The following is a 22,200-nucleotide window of genomic DNA, read 5'->3' as shown; positions in this document are numbered from 1 at the left end:
AACAGACTCATATACCTAATGGAAATTTATTATGTGAACATGCTGGCATTGCCAAGAAAAGACTGAATTATACATGCCACTGAGTCAACTGGTTTTGTATTTGGGGGGAAAATCGTATTAGATACCTATACTCCACAAGGAAACAAAATCCACTTAGATCTAAATGTAAGAAGCAATATTAAAGAAGCTTCAAACAACTGAATATCTTACAATTGTGAAATGGGGAAGGTCATTTTAACTATAACAAAACCCACAAGAAGAGCATTGTCTCAATACATAAAAATTTGAAGGTTCATATAAACAAATAATAGCTTAAACAATATATGAAGAACTGACAGACTGGTACCTACATCTATAACACAGAATCAATATACTTATAGGATACATAAGACCCTCGAAATCAGTGAGGAAAAAATGTACAAAGTATAAACTGGCAATCCACAGAAGAATTCTGAAAGGAAAAAAATACCTAATGTCTCTAAGTAATCTAAGAAATGTGAAGTAGAATATGAAAAAATATTTCATTTATCAAATTATAAGGCCTTTAAGAGACTGATAATACACAATGTAGGAAAAGGATGGAGAAAAGGACTCCATAAACTTCAGGGGGAAGAATGGTAAGGATGATTTAATGTTACTGTCCTTTAACAGAGAACCAATCTAGACATTAAGAAGAATTATATGGATGGACAAGGGAAGCTGCCCAAGTAAATGAAGTTTAAAAAACAAGTTAAAAAATATTATTTATATATATGTAAAATACAAATATTATGTTTATATTTTGTAATAAATAATAGTTTGTGTAGGCACAGAAGTTTGGAAAAGTATATATTGAATGGCTTGAGTGATTAGTTGTAGAAGAACAGAATTCAAGAGGGTAGATTCATTTTTTTAACTCTGTTTTTTGGGAACACATTCAAGATATGGAAGATGAGAAATACTAAGAATCTCCCTGTCATACCACTGCCTATAACATTTTTGTTTTACATCTGCCCGTTACTACCTATAACATAATTTTACACACACACACACACACACACACACACACACACACACACACACACCTACATGTACCTGTGTATATTATATTCTGTATGCAAGCATGTTTACTTAGTAATCTTCTGTATTATTTTTCTATAATAACTGTAATAATCAAGTATGGCTTTTATTTCAGAAAAAGTCATTCAAGAGTGATTTTTCCTTTGGGGTTAAAAAAAAAGTACCAGTGACTTATTTAAGTATACTGAAAACAGAGAGGTGGGGAGAATGAAGGAGAAACACAGAAGAGAAGAACCTACCCGAATGATAAATCTGATAGCCGCACATCCAGAAGTTGCCATGACTTTTGCACTGTTGGGGACAAGATTAAAAAGCGTAGGTACAATGGCTTCAGCGCCATGATCAAATTTGTTTCCCAAAACTGTTGAAAGATGTCTATAAAGGAAAACAAAAAAAAATTTTTTTTAATATTAAGTATAGGTAGGACTATATAATTTAAAAATATGCTCTTACTGAATTAACTTAAAATTTTTATTTTAACCACTTCAAATGGCAGAAAAACAAAAGAGAAAGGGAAATGCAAATATTACTTCATTTCCTTGTTTTTCTTTCCCTTTGTCTAGTCCAAAGTTGAAATTTGGCATTTTACCATATCTCTTTTTAAAAATATTTTATTTATTTATTTAGAGAGAGTGTGGGGGGCGTGGGGGGTGGAGAGAATCTCAAGTAGATTCCATGCTGAATGCAGAGCCTGCAGGGCTCAATCCCATGACCCCAAGATCACAACCTGAGACGAAATCAAGAATTGGATGCTTAACTGAGCCCCCCAGGTACCCCCACATTTTAAAAAAGATTTTATTTATTTTTTACTTTGGGGGGTCAGATGAGGAGGGAGAGGGACAAGCAGACTCCCCACTGAGCACAGAGGCCTAGAGGGAGCTCAATCCCAGACCTTGAGATCATGATCTACCGAAATCAAGAGCTGAACGCTCAACTGACTGAGCCGCCCAGGCGCTGCTCCAGGTGCCCCTTTACAATCTTTTACAATGGTGAAGAGAAGCCATCTGATGTCAGAATTTAATCATTATCTTGACAGGTAAAACATTCAGCCCTGACTGCTCTGACCTTTAGTCTTTATCCATCATATATTTCTATTCTGATGCCCCAACATCAATCTTAAATTCAACATATTTTACAAACAAGTTCAAAATCTTACCCATATTAGTACTCGTCAAGACAATCTCTATTTCTATTGGTACCACTACCGTTTTAGTCCGAAATACTCCCTTACATCTTTGGTATAGGGTTTCAGAATTCTGGACTGAAAATACAACTCTACCATACACTAGTTCGTTGGGTGACCCTAAGCTCATCTGTCTTCTCTTTCGAATTTGGAATTAAACAACTAAATTCAGCCTTTAATTGCATGATTTAGTTAGAACACTTAAGAAGGATGCTGTCATCACTCACAGTCCTGACAATGCTTGCAGTTTTGGTTACTTTTTATATATTCATGTCTTATTTAAAATACACTGTTGGGATACAATTAGCTCCAAAAATTCAGGTTCTTGATTCACAGAGGTACTCAGACCTATTTACTAGTGTTCCGTTATACTATCAAGTTTTCTAATGTCTAAACTCGCAGGCAAAAAGGAACCTCAGGGGTGCCTGGGTGGTTCAGTTGGTTGAGCGTCTGCCTTCAGCTCAGGTCATGACCCCGGAATCCCGGGATCGGCCCACGCTGGGCTCCCTGCTCAGTGCGGGGCCTGCTTCTCTCTCTCCCTCTGCTGCTCCCCCTGCTTGTGTGTTCTCTCTTTCTGTCAAATAAATAAATAAAATCTTAAAAAAAAAAAAAAGGAACCTCAAATCAGAAGCAAGGAGGTACCACCTATGTCTGGATAGGGTGGTCTTCCTTTAAAGAGTGAGTTTTGTTTTGGTAGGCAGGTGATGTACTTGGGAATCAGCATGATCTTTATCAGTTTATCGGAAGGAGCCTTACTTTAAAACTAATTTAGTATTATTCCTATACAATGGCCTTTCTGAGATCTCTGCCAAATGCCCCGGGTATTCAACTAGGTTTCTCCATTCTGACTCATCAGAACTTGAACTTCTCCCAGCCCGTATGAGCTCTGGGAACTGTTGTTTACCTTATAGCCTCCAGCACTAGTTCTTTCCCATCCTCAGGGAGTTGCACCTTTCACATGCACAGATCCGTATTCAGCTAGACTCATGGGATCCCTTATCCAGTTCTCTATAGCTCTTTCTCTGTTTCTCTCTTTACTCTCCAGGATTCTGCACTGTAAATTTTAACCACTCCAATTTTCAGAAACTCCAGTCTGTTTCTTCAACTCATGAAACTGTCTTGCTCTCCTTGGATGCTTCCTCTCTTCTCCATGGTCCAAAAAGCACCTCCAGGTCAAAACTGTGCTGATTATACTGCTCAACTGAATTGTTTCTTTCAAGAATCACAATCTTGCTCCGTCCACTGTCCATTATCTATAAATAGCTGTTTCACATGTTTTATCCAATTTTGCAAGAGAGCTAGCTCTGTACCAGTTATTGCAGGATTGCTAGAAGCAGAACTCTCACCATGGAATATTTCTCAAGGTTACATTTTGTAGATTTCTGTTTTTTTATTTTTGCTTTTAAAAGATATCCAATTATATTTGTATATTGACATATCTAGCATCTTGCTAAAATCCCTTAATTAAAATAATTTGTTTATATATTCTTGTGGTTTTCCATGGATAATTATACCACCTGTTAATAATGGCAGCTTTGTTCCTTTTCTAGGAAACCCTCACAGTTTTTATTTCCTGGAATTTTTTTTTCCCTATTCTGACCAGGACATCTAATGCAATTTTGATTAGAAATATTAATAGTGGGCATCTTTGTGTTCCCTATCTTCAAAGAAATGCTTATATAACAACAGTACACAGATCAGAAGTAGAGGAAAAAGAAATTTAAGTGTTGTACCATACTAGAATTTTGGAAGAATATAAACATGCGGAATAAATTTGAATCTTGATAGGTTAATGACACGTTATAATTCCAGAATAACTGTTAAAATATCAGAAATAGAGAGCTTAATATCCAAATTAGTAAAGAGAAAACTGAATAGTTCTCAGACCCATTAATTTTCTTCTTAAAGACTTAGTGACCAAAAAGGCACCCATGGGCTTTATACATATAACCACATTTTAACGTTTATATAGCGTTGTTAAGATTAAAAAAAAAAAATCACACAAATGGAATCTTGATATTAAAAATTATTTTTGGATTATATACATGCTGTTTTGGGGTTGTCCTGCTTTACTTAGTGAGCACTGAATCACTGAGAACTGAATAAAAAAAACTTATCACAGAAAGAACATACTTACGCTACAGTAATGCAAGCTTCTCTAACCACTTGGGATCTAAGATCCTTTGCTGAAAGTTTAAGTGCTCCATCTAACAAGCGTAAATGTTGGAAAAAGCAGTCATATTGTGCAGCTCCAGCAACAAGCAATGATCGAATTTTCTTAAGCTGAAGTAAAGAGAATTTTCATTATTGGCATAAAGAGTGTCAATACCAAAAAAAAAGTTATCAAAACTTCATTATTTGAACAAAAATTTAAAAAATTTTATAACTATATTCAGACATTTTAACAGCATTAATATAAATAAAACATGCAAACTAAAGAAAGCTTTCTGGAAAAGAATGTTACAGATTTAGTTATATACAAAATGGCTATATGTAACGTATGAATAGCTAAGTACATTTTAAAGTCTTAAGGGTAAGTTTTAAAGTTTTTATTGTGGTGAAATAGACATTAACATAAAATTTATCATTTTAAATATTGTAAAGCATACAATTCAGTGGCATAAGTACATTCAAAATGGGCAAAATTACCAGTATCTACCAAGGAGACTATTTTTTAAAGGGCCAAATTTGGAAACTATATTCACCCATAAGCCAAAGTACAGAATCAACTGGACCAACTAGTCAGCCAGGTCCGTATTTTAATTTTTCACACTTTGTGAAATAAATAGCTCTTTCTCCCCATTTCTATCCTTAAGCATTACTTTTAAATATAGGATTGACAGATGTTTTCCATATTAACACCAGACATACCTAATAAAATTACACCAAAAGATACCCACATTTGCATATCTGTGCTCACACATACTGAGAAGCTAAAAGTTTACCTATCCTATCCATTATTATATATAATTTCATGTTAAACTCTGACGTTCTCTAAATTTTTAAAGAGATCTTTAAAACTAATCAGATGGATTGACAGTGAAAACCATAAAAAAGATATTACAATAGTAGGGAAAATTTTGTAACAATTTATATAATCTTAATCCATATGAGGGAAACTATCATAGGTAGAAGAGAAATCAGAAGGCACCTAAACAAGATTAACCAAACAAATCACAACATGATTGGAAAAAATTACTTGCAACATATTAAATACAATACACAAAGAATGATAATAAAATGAGATAAAGACAAGTAATCCAATATTAAATTGAGCAAAATAAATATATGAAAATGTGCTCAACCTTACTAGTGACAAGCGAATGCTAATTACAACAAAGATGTATCATTTTTCTCCATCAGACTAGCAAAAATTAAAAAGACTTAACAGCTTCCAGTATGAGAAAGAAGAGATGCTCTTATTTAAGTAAGATGAGTCACTAACACCTTTGTTCAAAATATTTTGGCAACACTAAAATAAAATTGTATCTACTCTTTACCCAACAACCCCACTTTGAAAAATTTAACCTACAAAAATAAAAACACCATTGTTATAAATGTGTGCAAGGATATTTATTGCGATATTGTTGAAATAGCAAAAAATAAAAAACTGTAAGTCCATCAAATGGGAAATGGTTTAATAAATTACATGGTATCTTTTAACTAAGAAATATATGCACATGTTGATCTGCATTCAATAAATATCTGAGCAACAATATATGCCTGGCATCTATAGCAATTGTACTGAATGGGCATAATTTATGAAAGAAAGTGAATGGAAACAAGCTATTAAGTAACATATCTAGTATGATCTCATTTATTTTTATAGAAGTGGGAGAAAAAAACTGTGTTTATCTTATCATACATATACATAGAAGAGGATATACTCCAAAATGAAAACAACTATTTCCTTAATAGGGAGTAAACTTAACTTTTTCCTTATTCTTCTGTACTGTTCCACTTACTACAATGAGCCCATGTCACTTTTCTAATTAAAAAAATTAAAAGACCACCTGTGTTTCCAAAAGGGTTGTTTCGAAGTAAAACAAAAAAATCTCTACACCCAACACGGGGCTTGAACTCACAACCCCTTGAACCCCTGACCCCAAGATCAAGAGTTGCATGTTCTACTGAATGAGCCAGCCAGGCACCCCAACAAAAAATTCTTAAGTACAAAGTTTGTGCTTTATATTGACAACATTTAATTTGTCATGTTTCTCCACAGATTATCTACGACAGAGGTCTTTCTATCTCAGACTAATCTCAGAACTGAAGACAGAATAATGAATCATATTTAGCAAATATGGAGCAACATTTTCTGTTAAAATATTTTAATACCTTAAAATATGTAAACTTCCTATTAAAGAGAAGCTGAAAAATCTTTTGTTTGTAGCATCATAAAGGGCAATTTTCAAATGGCCATACAGGATTTATTAATCAAAATGGAGACTGAGAACTCTCTGAGCAGAAGTCTTCAAATGGAACCCTTTGGGGTGCCTGGGTGGCTCAGTAGGTTAAGCATCTGCTTTGGCTCAAGTCATGATCCCAGCGTCCTGGGATCGAGGCCTGCATCGGGCTCCCTGCTTGGCAGGGGAGTCTGCTTCTCCCTCTCCCTCTGCCTTTGCTCGTGTGCTCTCTCTCTCACTCTCTGTCAAAGAAATAAATAAAATCTTTAAAAAAAAAATGGAACCCTTTCTCTGGCTTCTAGAAGACACATCTGGAACCTCAGATGTAAATCTGGCAAGTTTACAAATTTTAAAATATACAGTCCTTTGTCAACATAGATATTATTTTAAAAGTATCAAATATTTTATCAACAAATTTAGAATACAATATTCTTAACTCAAGGATAGGAGACCTTTCTTTTTAAATCACAGGTGAAAAATATTCATCATATTCAGAGACATATGTGAGAAAATAAAGAAAAAAAGCCAGACAAACAGATACATTGTCATCAATTAATGTCAATACTATGGAATTATTGAGCACGTGGGCAAAGTGAACTGTTTTACAGGAAAACCTTATATAAGAACTGAGAACACTGCCTACTGATGAACAACTATGTAAACCCGCACAAAGCCATCACCCAGACATCAGTGAAGCTCACAGTTTCTTAGTCAGTCAATAAGTAGCACATGTGGAGAGACTAACAAATGAGTGAGATAGGCTCCACAGATCAGCAGAAACAGTAAAAACTGACCCAACTCGGAAAATTCCTATTACCTCAAAGTGTTTTCCAGAAAGAAATGTTAGCTTTCATATGCTCTATTTCATAAGCAAATACCATGTAGTAATATTACTGAATTTCCATGTTTTTGGAACATTAAAAAAAAAGAGAAGGATAACAAAATAAAAAATAAAAAACTTACTGCATTGGCACGCTGATCCCAGTCGTGTTTGTCATCTGACAATATTTCCCTGATTTTATTTAATGTTTCTTCAAGTTCTCGACTAGAATAGATCTTAAAGATACAAAATTAAAACATTAATATTTCTTGCCATAAGCAATATCAAAACTATGCCCCAATGTTTATAGTAATCTTTCAAGTAATAACGTTATTTCCTATTCTAGCACCATTATTAATGGAAAATATACATTATAGACAATAAAGTAAAATGCTTTAATTTGTCTTCCTTGCCTGTTACCCTTGTGCTATTTCTCTGCTCATGACTAACTTTAGATATACTCTCAAAATGCTTTGTCATTCAAAAACATGATGCAAATATCCTAAGAACTAATAATAGGCCTAATTTCTCAAAATGACTTCAGGTATGTACCTACTGCATTCATATACACTATTGCAAAAGGACATGGTTTAGGTTAGCTCCCCCACACTGTAGCCAGGAAAGCTACATGCTTTGTTTCCTCAGGAGCCAACTGTTTGCCAAAAACACCATTATCCCTTCACTCACTTAAATATTCACATAACAGGGATGCACGATGCTAGGCATGAAGGATATTATGGTGAGCAAAACCAGGCATGGTCTTTGCCTTATGGAGCTTATAATCCAGTCAGGGAGAGAAAAATATTAATCAAATGATATAAAACTGCAAATAGAAAGTACTGTCAAAGAATTACAGTTCCATGAAAGTCTATATGGGAGGTGTGAACTAGTTAAAAGAGTCAAGCTTGAACTGAGAGCGAAGGATGAGTTGAACATCATCAGGCAAAGTAGGGAGATTAGCCTTCCCTAGAGTGAACAGCATGTGCAAAGACTCTGTGACAGAAGGAAACTGAAAGAAGGCCAAAGCACGGGAGTAAAAAGTGCAAAGGGGGACAGGAGGAGAGCCAATGACCCAACCATAATCAATTGGTGCACATTATTTCTCTACATCACAAAGGTTCAGAGGTGGGCATGTGATCTAAATCAGTTCAATCAGAAGGATTCTCACAAATTTTACAGGACCAATCAGAAAAGACACAGAGGGCAGTGAAGGTGTGAGGCTCAAATAGTTGCAGCCATGTTGCTGACCATGAGGGAAGACCATGTGGAGGAATCCAGAGAGAGGGAGAGAAAGGGATCCTGGTGATACCATCCAAGTAATATCAAACAGATACCTTCATCAAAAGAGTCTTTCACTTTCAACAGCCATTAATTTCCCCAACAACACTACAAAGGGGAGCAGGGCATGAGACAAGGTGAGGAGGTAGGAGAGGGTCAAGATAACATTCTGTCAGAGAATGACTACTGCAGAATTCTGAGCCAGTTCTTTCCTGCCTCCAAACTGCCCTCACAACAGTCCTTCTGCCCAATTTCAGAAGGTAGGCAGGCCCCTCTGCCATTCTGAATCTTATTATGATGCATTGCTCTGGAATACAGTTTAAGGTTCCCCCTTCCCCAACAAGAAAAAGAGAAAAGTCAAAAATTTACTTTGGTGAGAGGGTAGACAACTTTTCAAACATTCTTTTAGGAGATAATATAAGCAAAAGAAGTGTGAATACTACTAAGTTAGAAATCTGATGCAGTAGAATAAGTCCTAGATTTCTGACTTTTATAACTGAAGTAAGTCATGGTTTGCACATAGAAAACACTAGAAGCGCAGATTTGTAAGGGTAAGATCATGAGCCCCATTTTGGACGGGTTGCGTCTGAGATGCCTCTGGGATATCTATAAGGACATGTCAGGTAAACAGTCAGTGGAGAAATTATTCTGGCACTCAAGAGAGATGCGTCATCTATGTAAAGGCAGGAGCTGAAGCCATGGGTCTGAAGGAAATGACTCAGTAAGAAAGTGGAGAGGAGAGGGCCCACAACTGATCCCTAAGAAATTCCAATATTCAACAGCCAGATAGAGAAAGGTATGCCTGTAAAAGAGACAGAGATAAAGTGGACAAAAAGGTAGGAGGTAAAAAAAAAGTGGATGTAGTTGAACATTGCAATGTCATAATTCATTACAGATTCTATTTTAGCCTCAGAGAAAAATCATTTGAAAACCTAATTGTACCAACAAATAAGAGCTTGGTAATAATAAGCCAAGTATTTTACTTACATAGTCATTTAAGAAAAAAGAGAATTTTTAAAAAGGGACAAAAGTAATTATACGAACAAGTATGCAAGCACTATTCTTGGGGAGTGCCACTTTACTGGTATCTTTACCTGAACAGAAGGGACATCTGTAAAAGCTTTTATAAAATCATCTTCATCAACTGCTCCAGCACCTCCTTCTTTAGAAGCACCTGCTAATCAAAAAGAAATTTATTTTTTTAAAGTTTATTTTTAAGCATGTTAGCACCAAAGAAAATATGAAAAATATAACTCTTTTGATATCAACAAAGGCATAATTTTGAGAGACATTCCATTTTATAAGACAGCATTAAAAAAAATCACCATCTTTCAGAAAAGTCAAGGTCCACAGCAATGGTTGATTAACTCTCTATAAAGTACTAAGGTAGACTAGTTGTAAACTTCAAACTATAAGAACAGAGCCCTCCTATCCTTATTCAATACAGTAGCAAGTACACAAGAAATACAGGTGAAAAGATAATCATTTAAAAAGGTAAATGGCAATTTTAAATGACACTAAATGTCAATAAATGATGGCAAATAACAGAGCAGAGGATCCATGTATGCTGCAGTGTTCAGGAAAGCAAATGTGAAAGAAACGAGGGCCTTAAAATTAAATTTATATATGCAAACAAATCTTCCTTTACTGCACATAAACAATAAAAAAGTAAATTTAAGGGGCTCCTGGGTGGCTCAGTTGTTAGGCGTCTGCCTTCGGCTCAGGTCATGATCCCAGACCTGATCCCAGATTGAGGCCCGCATCAGGCTTCCTGCTCGGTGGGGAGCCTGCTTCTCCCTCTCCCACTCCCCCTGCTGTGTTCCCTCTTTCGCTGTGTCTCTCTCTGTCAAATAAATAAAATCTTAAAAAAAAAGTAAATTTAAGAAGTAGTAGCTGTTTAAGAGCCAGTAATTAAGCTACTTTCAGCTCCAAATCCACTCTTTCATATTCAGTGATTCTGGGCCTAGCCAGGATTGGGCAAACCATTTTCCTGCTGATTCTAATGGCTTCCTGCTAAACTCTGTTAATAGGGGTGCTGGAAAGATGGAAGCTGACAGAAGAAGGGACATGCTCCTTCTGGCTCCCTGTTCTTGTCTATAAAACCCTAGCAAATCTGGCAGGAGGCTCCCAGCACCTGATTCCTGTTGCAATTTTTCTAACCCTCACTGATCCAGCTCACAGGGCCTGTCAGAGATGCCAGCCAGCTAGTACTCCCTCACAGATGTCTAAGCCACAGCTCTGCAGGGCCCCACCTCTAAGTTTTAATAATTTTAACCTCCTCATTTTGTTCCTCCAGCTCTAGGAGTAGGAGCTGTTGACTGTAATTGCTACCTCGATGACATTTTAGTGTTCTCTTTTTGATTTTTAATTCACCATACCCATTTAACAATTCTTCATATTAAATTCTCTCTGTAAAAATAACTATTGGGGAGTCTGGATGGTTCAGTTGGTTGAGTGTCCAACTCTTGATTTCGGCTTAGGTCATGGTCTCAGGGTTGTGGGATAGAGCCCCATGTAGGGCTCCATGCTCAGCGGGGGTCTGCTTGGGATTTTCTCCCTCTCCCTTTGCCCCTCCCCCCACTTGTTTTCTCTCGCTCTCTCAAATACATAAATAAATAAAATCTTAAAAAAAAAACCCACAACAGTTATTTTTAAAGATTTATTTATTTTAGAGAAAGAGAGCACACATGCGTGCACAAGCCGGGGGAGGGTCAGAGAATCTCAAGCAGACTCCACACTAGCATGGAGCCCGATGCGTGGCTAATCTCACAATCTGAGATCATGACCTGAGCTGAAACCAAGAGTTAGATGCTTAACCAACTAAGCCACCCCGGCGCCCCTGTGGTTTCTGTCTTCTGACTGAACTCTGGCCGATACAGGTGGTACTTAGTTTCTAACTCTGTATATTTATTTCTTCATGGTAATAATTTAACACACTGAAATGGATTTCAACCAGATAAGATGCATATCCAAAGGGATAATTAGCTTAAAAATCTATCCAATTAAAAAGTTAAATAATAATAGCTCCCCAATTAGGTTTATCATCTACCAAAGGAAATATTATTTTCAAAATTGGGTTTAAAAATTTAACATCATCCTAATTAAAAAAAAAGCTAAAGATTTCCAAAGGTATGTAAGAAGCTCCTCACCCTGAAAAAACAAAACAAAAAAAACCTTTGAAGATAATCTTTTTGCATGTGAGTTTTAACAGCATTAAGAGATGGACCACAGAAAAGTGTAACAAAGTTATAAGACAATATAAAACTACAAATTAAAAGCAATGACAATTTAATAAACTAAGAGAGACAGGAATGCATTCTTGCTGTACGAAATTCATTTACAATAGTAAATAAATTAGTTATTCCCTAAATATTATTAAAAAATCCAATAACAAATAACAATAAAACTCTTGACCCTATCCCCATGATCAGTACTAATAACAGATTAACTGAAAATAATCAGTTTAAACAAAGAAACAAAAAATAAGATACCTAATCACATTAGCTTAACATCTTATACTACATTCATTTATCAATCTCTTAATATGGGTTTCATTTTTTTTTGAAGTTTTTGTTTTGTTTTGTAATCTCTACACCCAATGTGGGGCTTGAACCCATGACCCCAAGATCAACAGTAGCTCTCTCTTCTGACTGAGCTGGCTAGGCGCCCCTGGGTTTCATTGTTTTTGACAATGGGTTCCCTGAAAGGAAAGCAGAAGCCTAGATTTCTACAATTTCTTCCCAATCTTTTGCAGTTGTCTTGCCCAGCCCAGGCCACTGAACAGAAATTTTTTTCTTTTTTTAGAAGATTTTATTTATTTGTCAGAGAGAGAGGGAAAGAGACAGAGACAGAGAGCAAGCACAAGCAGGGGGGAGCGGCAGGCAGAGGGGGGAGCGGCAGGCAGAAGGAGAAGCAGGCTCCCCGCGTAGCAAGGAGCCCGACGCGGGACTCGATCTCAATACCCTGGGATCATGACCTGAGCCGAAGGCAGCCGCTTAACCAACTGAGCCACTCAGACGTCCCTGAACAGAAATTTCTTTAGGGACTTGTCCTTATCATGTAGTTCTTAAAAATTCAACAGTTTTCATAAAACAGTTTTCTTTACACATCCATTAAATATAGTCTGTTCACTTATATACCACTTCTTGCAAATTACTTGGTTACAGTAACAAGAAGAACCACTAGGCAAGTTTTGAGAACAAGTGGTTCCTGGAAGAGTCCACTGGTGGAGGAGACCTGTGCAGATGTACCAGAGCACAGCCAACTGACAACATCAGTGTGCTCAAGTGTGGAAGACAGAAATTTTACAGAGGAATGAAAAACTGAAGGGGAGATCAGTATGAAGAGTTACTACAGCTTACAGGCAGTTTACAAAAGGTATCAAATGTAGAACAGAATGTTAACTCTAACACATTAACCCACCAGCCACAACACAATGTCAAACACCTTCAAGAGAATGCAGAGCATCTGAACAAATCCCAAATAAAGCCAGAAAAATGTGCCATTGACTAAGAACATGCATAGGAAAGTCTAACTTTAAAAGTCACAATTCACTCTGATCATAACGCCTTAGTTTTATTATCCAGTCAGTTACGTCTTATGAGTAGGGACAAATAACCTAGGGGGGAGGGTAGGTGAAGTAGAAATTAAATGGCTTTTAAAAGTCCTGCAGAAGCTGCAGAGACAAAAGGCTACAAATATCACTAAATGCAGCCTTATTACCAGTTCAGTTGTGACAATTAGGTCTCTAAACCTGGACACGGACATTACCAAATTCCACAAGAACTTGCATGGTTTTAAATAGTTGACCCCAATCTATCTCACTCTTACCTTTGAGAACCATTTTGTATAAGCAAAGCTGTTGCTAATGGGAGCATATTGGGTGTGTGAATAATGTAAAGACAGGACATGCTGAGGTTGGCTCGTTTATCTCTTATATGTACTGCAAGTAAACCTTTTTACAATCCTAGTTTGCCTATGTTTCCCCTCCCCTTGGTTTTGATTTTGTGGCCAACAAAAGTAGAAAAAGGATCTCTGCATAGGGAATAATCTGCTGAATAAACTGTTCATTCTCACAAGCATTTATTCCATTTTCTGATACAGGTTTAAATTCACCTAAAAAATACTATAAAGTACTTTTAGCACCAGGAAGGAGAATGAATACTATAGGCAGAGAGTCAAAACAAGTGATGGGCTCTAATGCCAAATATTACCTCAAGAAAAGGACAGTGAGTGTATACACAAAGCGGAGCCGTATTTAAATAAAGTTAAGTTTGAGAGCAGGAGCACAAGTAGAGGCTGCAGGACTGAAGGGATGAACAATGCTGGCTTCCAGCTTGACTACAGCTCTTTAAATATAACTGGGTTAACAGTCATACCAGAAGATATTAATGGGCAAAAACAAAACAGAACAGCTTTGCTCAGTTGTCTAACTACTCTAAAACAGAGGTCAGTAAATTTTTCCTGTAATGGGCCAGATAATAAGGATTTTAGACTTTGTGAGCCATATAGTTTCTGCTGCAATTGCTCAACTCTGCCACTTCATGAAAGCAGCCACAGACAACATGTAAATGAATAAGGCTGTATTCCAATAAAGCTCTATTTATGGACACTAAAATTTGAATTTCATATAGTTTTCACATGTCACACAATATTATTCTTCTTTTGAATATTTTTATCATTTAAAAATTAAAAAAACATTCCAAGCTCATGCATAAAACAAAAACAGACAGTTGGTTGGATGTGGCCTGTGGCCTAGTTTGCTGATCCCTGCTCTAGAACTCACCCTAAACTAGTATTCACTTGGATGGGGGCCAGGGGTGGGGGTGGTGGGGGTGGTGGGGGTGGTGGTGGTGGTGGAGATTAGAGGCTTCTGGCGTTCACGAGATAGCATGGTTTCTAGTATGCTAGACTGACTAGGGTAGGTACTCTCAGAAATTCCTAAATATTACTTAAAGGTTTAAGTATAAAGTGAAAACTTCATTCTACTTAGTCCTTAACAACTAATAAAATGAAGTGCTGGATACAAAGGTGAAAGAGACAAAGGATAAAGCAGTTTGTTTCAGATATAGGAGAACAGGTCTCAGAGGTGGAAAGGGGCAGGTTCTTCTCATGCTACTATGAAGAGACTAGCCCTCAAGAGAAAAATATGATAAACAACAGGGCGTAAATATGGCTTAAACCCCAATAAAATTCATATACAACCCATAATTTTTAAAGAGAGTTAACCAATGAGAGCATTACCCGAGAGGCTGAAAAAGATACGCACAGTGGCAACACTTTGCTTCTGAAGAGTGCTACCAAGAAATGGACAGTTTAGCGTAAGAGCCTTCCTTCAAGTAGTGCTGAAAAAGATACGCACAGTGGCAACACAAGATTTTTAGGCAAAAGAAGGAAATAGTTCAGGAGGCAGAGCCCAGAGTTCAGTGCAGAACCAAGAACAGAGGAAAACACTGGTTTAGAAAACCACACCCAAAGAGAGAATGAAACCTTCATCAAAGAAACACCATCACTGAAGTAAGGGAAACTGACAACAGGTTCCTGTTGGATTCAAAAATTGCTATGTCAGTGAACTTCCTGTTTCTCCCCCTTTTTTTTTTTAATTTATTTTTTAACAAAGATTTTATTTATTTGTCAGAGAGAGAGAGCACGCACAAGCAGGGGGAGCAACAGGTAGAGGGAGAAGCAGGCTCCCCACTGAGCAAGGAGCCTGATGTGGGACTCCATCCCAGGACCCTGGAATCATGACCTGAGCCAAAGGCATTCGCTTAACCATCTGAGCCACCCAGGCATCCCCCCCTTTTATTTTTAAGATTTTATTTATTTATTTGAGAGAGAGAGTGTCCACCGGCGAGGCAGAGGGAGAGGGAGACGCAGGCTCCCTATAGGGAGCCTGATGCAGGAATCTGGGATCATGACCTGAGCTGAAGGCCAACGCTTAACCGAGCCACCCAGGCACCCCTATTCCTCCCCTTCTTGAATGGGCTGTCTATTATGGATACTGTGTCCTGATACCACCATTGTATACTGAGCATGTGGGGTGCAAGTAAGATATCTTTTTAGTTCACAGGCCTCTGGATGGAGAGCAGCCACACCAGAGAACCCTCGCAAGTGATCTGATGCAGACTAAAGATCATGGACTTTGAACCTGATTGCTATATATGAGTTGAAACTTTTGAGAAATGTCTGTGAGTGTATCTTGTATGTGAAAGGCATGTGAATTGCTGTGGTCAGAGGACAAACTGCAATAGATTGTTTGCAAGGATAGCTGTAACAATTCCTCATATTCTTGAATGCTCCTTTCACAATGTAACTTTACAACTCTTCCCATCCAAGAGTGGGCTCCCCAGCCAACAGGTGGGGAGGAGTAACCTGGAATTCTTGAGTTGAGACAAGCCCTAGGAGAGGCTGGAGGGGTCCCTGATTGGTGATTCCCCAGATTTGAGCATGAATAAATCTCTGAAGAAAAGCTTCTACAATCCCCAATTTAAGCCCAAAGAACTCCCTTCAAGCAATTTCACAAAGTTTAAATACACAAGGCAAACCATTATGAACTAAGAGTCACAGGTAACAAATAACAGATATAGCACTATAGATATTGTCTAGTTACAGAGTACAAAGCATATGTGAATATAACATTTAAAGAAATAATGTGGACAGAATCACAAAGATACCAACCAACAAAAGACATTAGGAACAAACAGATGAATATGGGGGAGGAAGTATCTGCCCTACCAGCTATCAAGATTTAAAAAGCTAATTATGACAATTAGGTTTTAGTTCAGGAACAGAACAATCAATCAAATGAACAAAATAGAGACTCAAAAATGTCCCACAAATATATGAGACTTTGATACATGACAAAAAGTGATTCAGATCAATGGTGAAAGTAGAAACTATTAAAATAATAATGTCTTAAAATTCAACAAAATGCTGAGATAATGGTTTATCAAGAAAAAAAGGCATTTCCTTACTAAAGATTAAAAATTATAGTAGACACTTTTATTCCCATGGGAAATGGTAGTTATCTAAATTCAAATATTCAACTACATATTCCAAAAACTAGAGACCAAAAAGAAGAGCAAATAAAATTACCCACAGCACATACTTGTAATACAACTAAGAGAAGACTAATAACACTTCAAACTTCAATTTACAAGTAAATGGGGAAATATGAACATCCAAGGCCAGCAATGTCAACTATAGAGTCTTCACAGAGAGAAAAATCAGAGGAAACTGTATGGAGGACGAAGACCCTGGTAGTGGTGGTGGGAACACAGCCCTGTAACTAGGATTCCCCCCAAGACCCTCAGGTAGGTAGCAAAGGAGAGGTATCCCCCCTTCGAAGCTTGGTGGGTAAAGGAAAGGAAGAAAGGGAAGACGAGGGCTCTACTGAAATAAGATACTATCACAGAATCAAGAAGAAAGCCGCCCAGGTATCATTTCGTAAAGCAGCTGCCATTTCACCACACCAACAGAAGAGGGCGTTCTTGAACGAAGAAACTAAAAATTCTTCCTGGCCTCAAAGAATCACTTGTTATAAAAACAATTTTTAGGATACTTTAGGAAATTTGAATATAGAATGGAAGGGCTTAAAAGGACATGAGTATATAGTTTAAGAATTTGCAAAAAATAGGGCGCCTGGGTGGCTCAGTTGGTTGAGCGACTGCCTTCGGCTCAGGTCATGATCCTGGAGTCCCGGATCGAGTCCCACATAGGGCTCCCTGCTCAGCAGGGAGTCTGCTTCTCCCTCTGACCCTCCCCCCTCTCACGTGCTCTCTCTCTCTCTCATTCTCGCTCTCTCAAATAAATAAATAAAATCTTTAAAAAAAAAAAAAGAAAGAATTTGCAAAAAATAGGGGCGCCTGGGTGGCTCAGTCAGTTAAGCATCTGCCTTCAGCTCAGGTCATGATCCCAGGGTTCTGGAATCAAGTCCCACATCAGGCTCCTTGCCCAGCGTGGAGCCTGCTTCTCCCTCTCCCTCTCCCTGCTGCTCCCCCTGCTTGTGCTCTCTCTCTGACATATAAATAAAAATTTAAAAAGAATTTACAAAAAATAAAAGGGCTAGAAGGAACAAGTTAAATAACATCACAAAGAAATCAGACAAATCCAGAACAAATCCAGACAATCTAAGACAACTGGCCTAGACTCTTCAAAAAATGTATCTATGTTATGGGTATAAAAATTGGTAATATGATTGTTTTATACATAATATTATGGAATCTTCTTGCATACGATAATGACATGGATATAATGCAGCATACCTTTAAGTCTCAGGAGGAGCATATTAAATATTTATGGCTGGAATGTCATAATGTCTACAACTTACTTTCCAAATGCTGAGATTAAAAAAAAGAATATGTATGGGAATATATTTATATAGAGAGTTAAATACGGCAAACTAGTTATTCAATCTAGATGATAAGTGTTCATTGCATTGTCAACTTGGCTATATGCTCAAAATTTTTCTTAATAAAAAGTTTGGGAAACCACTCACTATAAAGCTAGAGTAGGTACAGAGATACAGATCTGGAAAATAAGAAAAGAAACTATAGAAAATAACTGAAATACATACAATAGTATTCATTCAATGAAGTGAAGAATGTTTTCTTTAATTGCATGGACATTAATTTGCCATGCATAAGAACATAAATTAAAAGGGATACACTGCCACCTTATACAAAAATAAATTCCAGATATACTGAACAAATTAAATGTAAAATAATGTTTAGAATAAATTGGAAAACATTTGCATAGCTTGGGACTGGAAAATAGTCCTTTTTATTCAGGATAGGAAATTTGGAAGTCAAAAAGAACAGAACAGATATTTTACCTACCACAACAAAAATTTTTAAGTTTTGATGTAAACTGCCACAAAGGAGACACTGAGGAAATATTTATGACTTTTTTTTTTTAAAGATTTATTTATTTATTTATTTGACAGAGAGAGAGAGAGAGAGAGACAGCGAGAGAGAGAACACAAGCAGGGGAAGTGGGAGAGGGAGAAGCAGGCTTCCCGCTGAGCAGGGAGCCCGATGCGGGGCTCGATCCCAGGACCCCAGGATCATGACCTGAGCTGAAGGCAGATGCTTAATGACTGAGCCACCCAGGCGCCCCAATATTTATGACTTTTAACGGAAGAATAAAAGATCTGAATATTTAAAAAACTGTAACAGACTGATGAGAAAGACAAAACAGCCCAATTAAAAGATGGGCAAATAACAACAACATGTAATTTGCGGAAGAAGATATGCTAACCTCATTAATGAATTTAAATATTCTGAACCTCAACAGAATAAAAACTCCAGGAAGGCAGTGTCTTTGTTTTTGTTCACTGATGTTTTCCAGAGATCACAAAAGCAGAAGCATGCTAAAAGCTTTCAGAAAATATTTGCTAGCTGCTGGTCAGATGGATAGGTGGATGGAAAAGTACAAATTAAAACAAAACCAAAAAAACCCACCATTTTTCACCTATCAAAATGACAACAATTAACGAGGCTGTTACATTCAATGCTGGAAAAGGTAAAATAATGTCTTTATTAAAAACACACCCAATCTTTAATTGAACACTGGGAGGAATCTATTCCACAGATTAGAAGCACCAGAATGTCCAAATATAATAAAGACATGGAGACTGGCATTCTTAAAATGGCATAAAACTGTAGACAACCCGAATGACCCTGACTTGTAAACAGTTTATTACATCACGGTACATCAATAATGTGGAATACTATATGGCTATTAAAAGGATGTGAGAGCTGTCATTCTTGTTGAAGGATGAATATTCTGTGAAAAAAAGCAAGTTGCAAAGTATTTACTAATGTGTTTAATATGGGCAAACATAAAATCTAATCTGCATACCTACATAAATGAACATAGAGTAAAATGTAGAAGGATACATATCAAACTTAACACCGGTTACTGCAAAGCAACAGCATTAAAGAGACAAGATACTATTAGACTAAACCTGTTGAATTACTTGAATCTTATTTACCTTAAAACTAAAGTTCAGATAGACAGCACCAGGGGCCCCTGGATGGCCCAGGCAGTTGAGTATACGACTCTTGATTTTGGCTCAGGTCATGATCTCAGGGTCCTGAACTGAGCCCTGTGTTGCCCTCTGCACTCAGTGGGGAGCCCGCTTGAGGATTTCTCTCCTTGTCCCTCTGCCCTCCTCCACCCCCTCTCTCTCAAATAAATAAATCTTAAAAACAAACAAACAAACAGCGCTTCTTATGATGGATAGTAAAAGATGTGGCATTCATTGTAATTTAACAGAGAAAGGCTACTGGCCAATCCCTAATTTCCAAATAACAGTGTCTTGTTATATGGGATAAAATATATATCACATGCAGTACTGGATAGGAGATGACCCAGAGATGATCCAAGAAAAAGCCTCTGGCCAAGCACTGGGTCCTTGTTTCATCTCTGCTTATTAACTGTCTTATTTTGGATACATCATTTAACTCTTACAGGCTCAGTCTCTTCACCTGAATTGGGGCCAGATAATCTTTAAGATAAAGGCTAAAACATTCTGGTTTAGTATCTTCCCTTACATCAGGGGAAGAAGAGAAGAAGTCCTCCTCCCACACATAATCTCAGGACATGAGTATATAGTCTAAGGAAAGTTATTTGTTTTTTTATAAAGTTCAAAAGCAAGAAATTGAGGTTTATCAGTTAAAATTTTGGATTCCAAGATTAAACACTAAATTCTGTGAGATTTCTTTTATTAAATATATACTGATTCTCATAATCTTTATTTAAAAAAAAAGATTTTATTTATTTGAGAGAGAGAGACAGAGAGCACGCATGCAAGCACAAGCAGGGAGAGGGATGGAGGGCCTGCCGAGCAGGGCTTGATCACGGGACCCTGGGATCATGACCCGAGCCAAAGGCAGATGCTTAACTGACTGAGCCATCCCAGTGCCCCTTTATTTCTTTTAAAGAAAAAAAAAATCAACTTTGTGGTTGCCTGAGGGGAAAAAAATGAGAATGATTAGCATGGAAAATAGATATTTGGACATTTTTTTAAAAACATTTATTTATTTAACAGAGCGGGGGGGGAACACAAGCAGGGGGAGTGGGAGAGGGAGAAGCAGGCTTCCCGCCGAGCAGGGAGCCCAATGCGGGTCTCAATCCCAGGACCCTGGAACCATGACCTGAGCCGAAGGCTGTCACTTAACCAACTGAGCCACCCAGGCGTCCCATATTTGGACATTCTTAATAAAACCTCAGGTCAGACATAAATGAAGTAAAACAAATATATCAAAATGATGACTAAGTACTCCTGAATTTGAAAAGGTGGTAGTTAATTATAAGAACTAAAACTATTTCAAAGCAGTCTTTGATATTAGATGAAAACAACCGTAGAGAGAAAATGCTGTCTACTTGAATGAATGAGCAAGTGAGAAAGAACAACAAAACTTTGAGAACTAATGATCTAACCAATGACGTGTCTCCATGATTACATACAAGCCTCAGTAAAAAACGACTAACCTCAAAATCTGGTACAAATTACAAACAATAACAATTATATTATCATCTAATTCAATCTCTGTATTTTAAAAAGAATAGCAGCCAAAATTATTGGTACAGGAGGGTGATTTCAACAATACTAAAAAGCATTTCTACTTAATAATGAAAAAAATTCAGGTTTGCTTTATTTCCAAATAAAATAGCTGAGAATCGTACTAGTTGAGCTTTAAAATGACTGATTTATGGATGTTGAAAGGTAGTGATCATTATTGTAGATTATAATCTCAGAGCTAAAGGATCTAGAAGAATACTTATTTACTCGGTGAGATTAGGGTGGGTAGCAGTATAGCAAAGTATTTTTTGTGCTTAGTGCACTTATTAGATGCATGACCCTGTGCAAGTTAACTTCTCTAAACTTTAGTTTGCTCATCAGTAAAATTAAGATAATAAAGTACCTAACTGGAGGGGTTTTGATTTAAATAAGAGAATATATGTGAGAACAAACATCTTTTTAAAAAATTACCTAAAATACTCTAGAGATATAAATATTTTAAACAATCAGGTACCTTCAGCAATTATTATCTAGGCCATTAAGCCAAAAGAAAAGAAATCGTGTTTACCTTAATTCCTATTATGAAGTTATAAATGTTATTCAGAAAATAACTATTTAAGGGAATTCATTTTATCCTTATTCTAATTACTAAAGCACAAAAGTAAGTAACACTTTTGACTCCCACATAATATGGATTTCTATAGCAATAATATGTTGGTATGGAGCAACCCACAATCCTTTTTTTGATTCTCCCTGACTTAAAGGCCACACAATTACAATATAAGTAGAACAGGTTGGCACAGGGAGCCAAAGAACAAAGAAAAACTACACTACTAAACTACAAAACTACACTAAAGACAATGAAAAGACAATTTTAAAATACAATGAAAAACACACTAAAGATAAAACACAGGTCCTACTGGCTTTA

General features: G+C 36.9%; 1 protein-coding gene across 45 annotated transcripts in view; it reads right to left on the bottom strand.

Moving 5' to 3' along the window:
* The window catches only part of CLASP2 (cytoplasmic linker associated protein 2), a 178,009-nt gene that overhangs the window by 93,970 nt on the left and 61,839 nt on the right, over positions 1-22,200 (bottom strand). For 27 of the 45 annotated variants that reach the window (XM_027581900.2, XM_027581902.2, XM_027581906.2 and 24 more), the window contains 4 exons: positions 9,841-9,923; positions 7,612-7,704; positions 4,380-4,525; positions 1,299-1,434 (listed from right to left, as the gene is read on the bottom strand). In XM_027581900.2, coding sequence (XP_027437701.1) covers positions 1,299-1,434; positions 4,380-4,525; positions 7,612-7,704; positions 9,841-9,923 — 458 coding nt within the window. The remainder of the gene's footprint in view (positions 1-1,298; positions 1,435-4,379; positions 4,526-7,611; positions 7,705-9,840; positions 9,924-22,200) is intronic. The other 18 variants (XM_027581901.2, XM_035724796.1, XM_027581915.2 and 15 more) reach the window with 1 other exon arrangement.

Source organism: Zalophus californianus, chromosome 1, assembly GCF_009762305.2.
Source record: "Zalophus californianus isolate mZalCal1 chromosome 1, mZalCal1.pri.v2, whole genome shotgun sequence".
Taxonomy (NCBI): Eukaryota; Metazoa; Chordata; class Mammalia; order Carnivora; family Otariidae; genus Zalophus; species Zalophus californianus.
The sequence above is the reverse complement of the archived record's forward strand: the minus strand, read 5'-3'. Positions and strand labels throughout refer to the sequence as shown.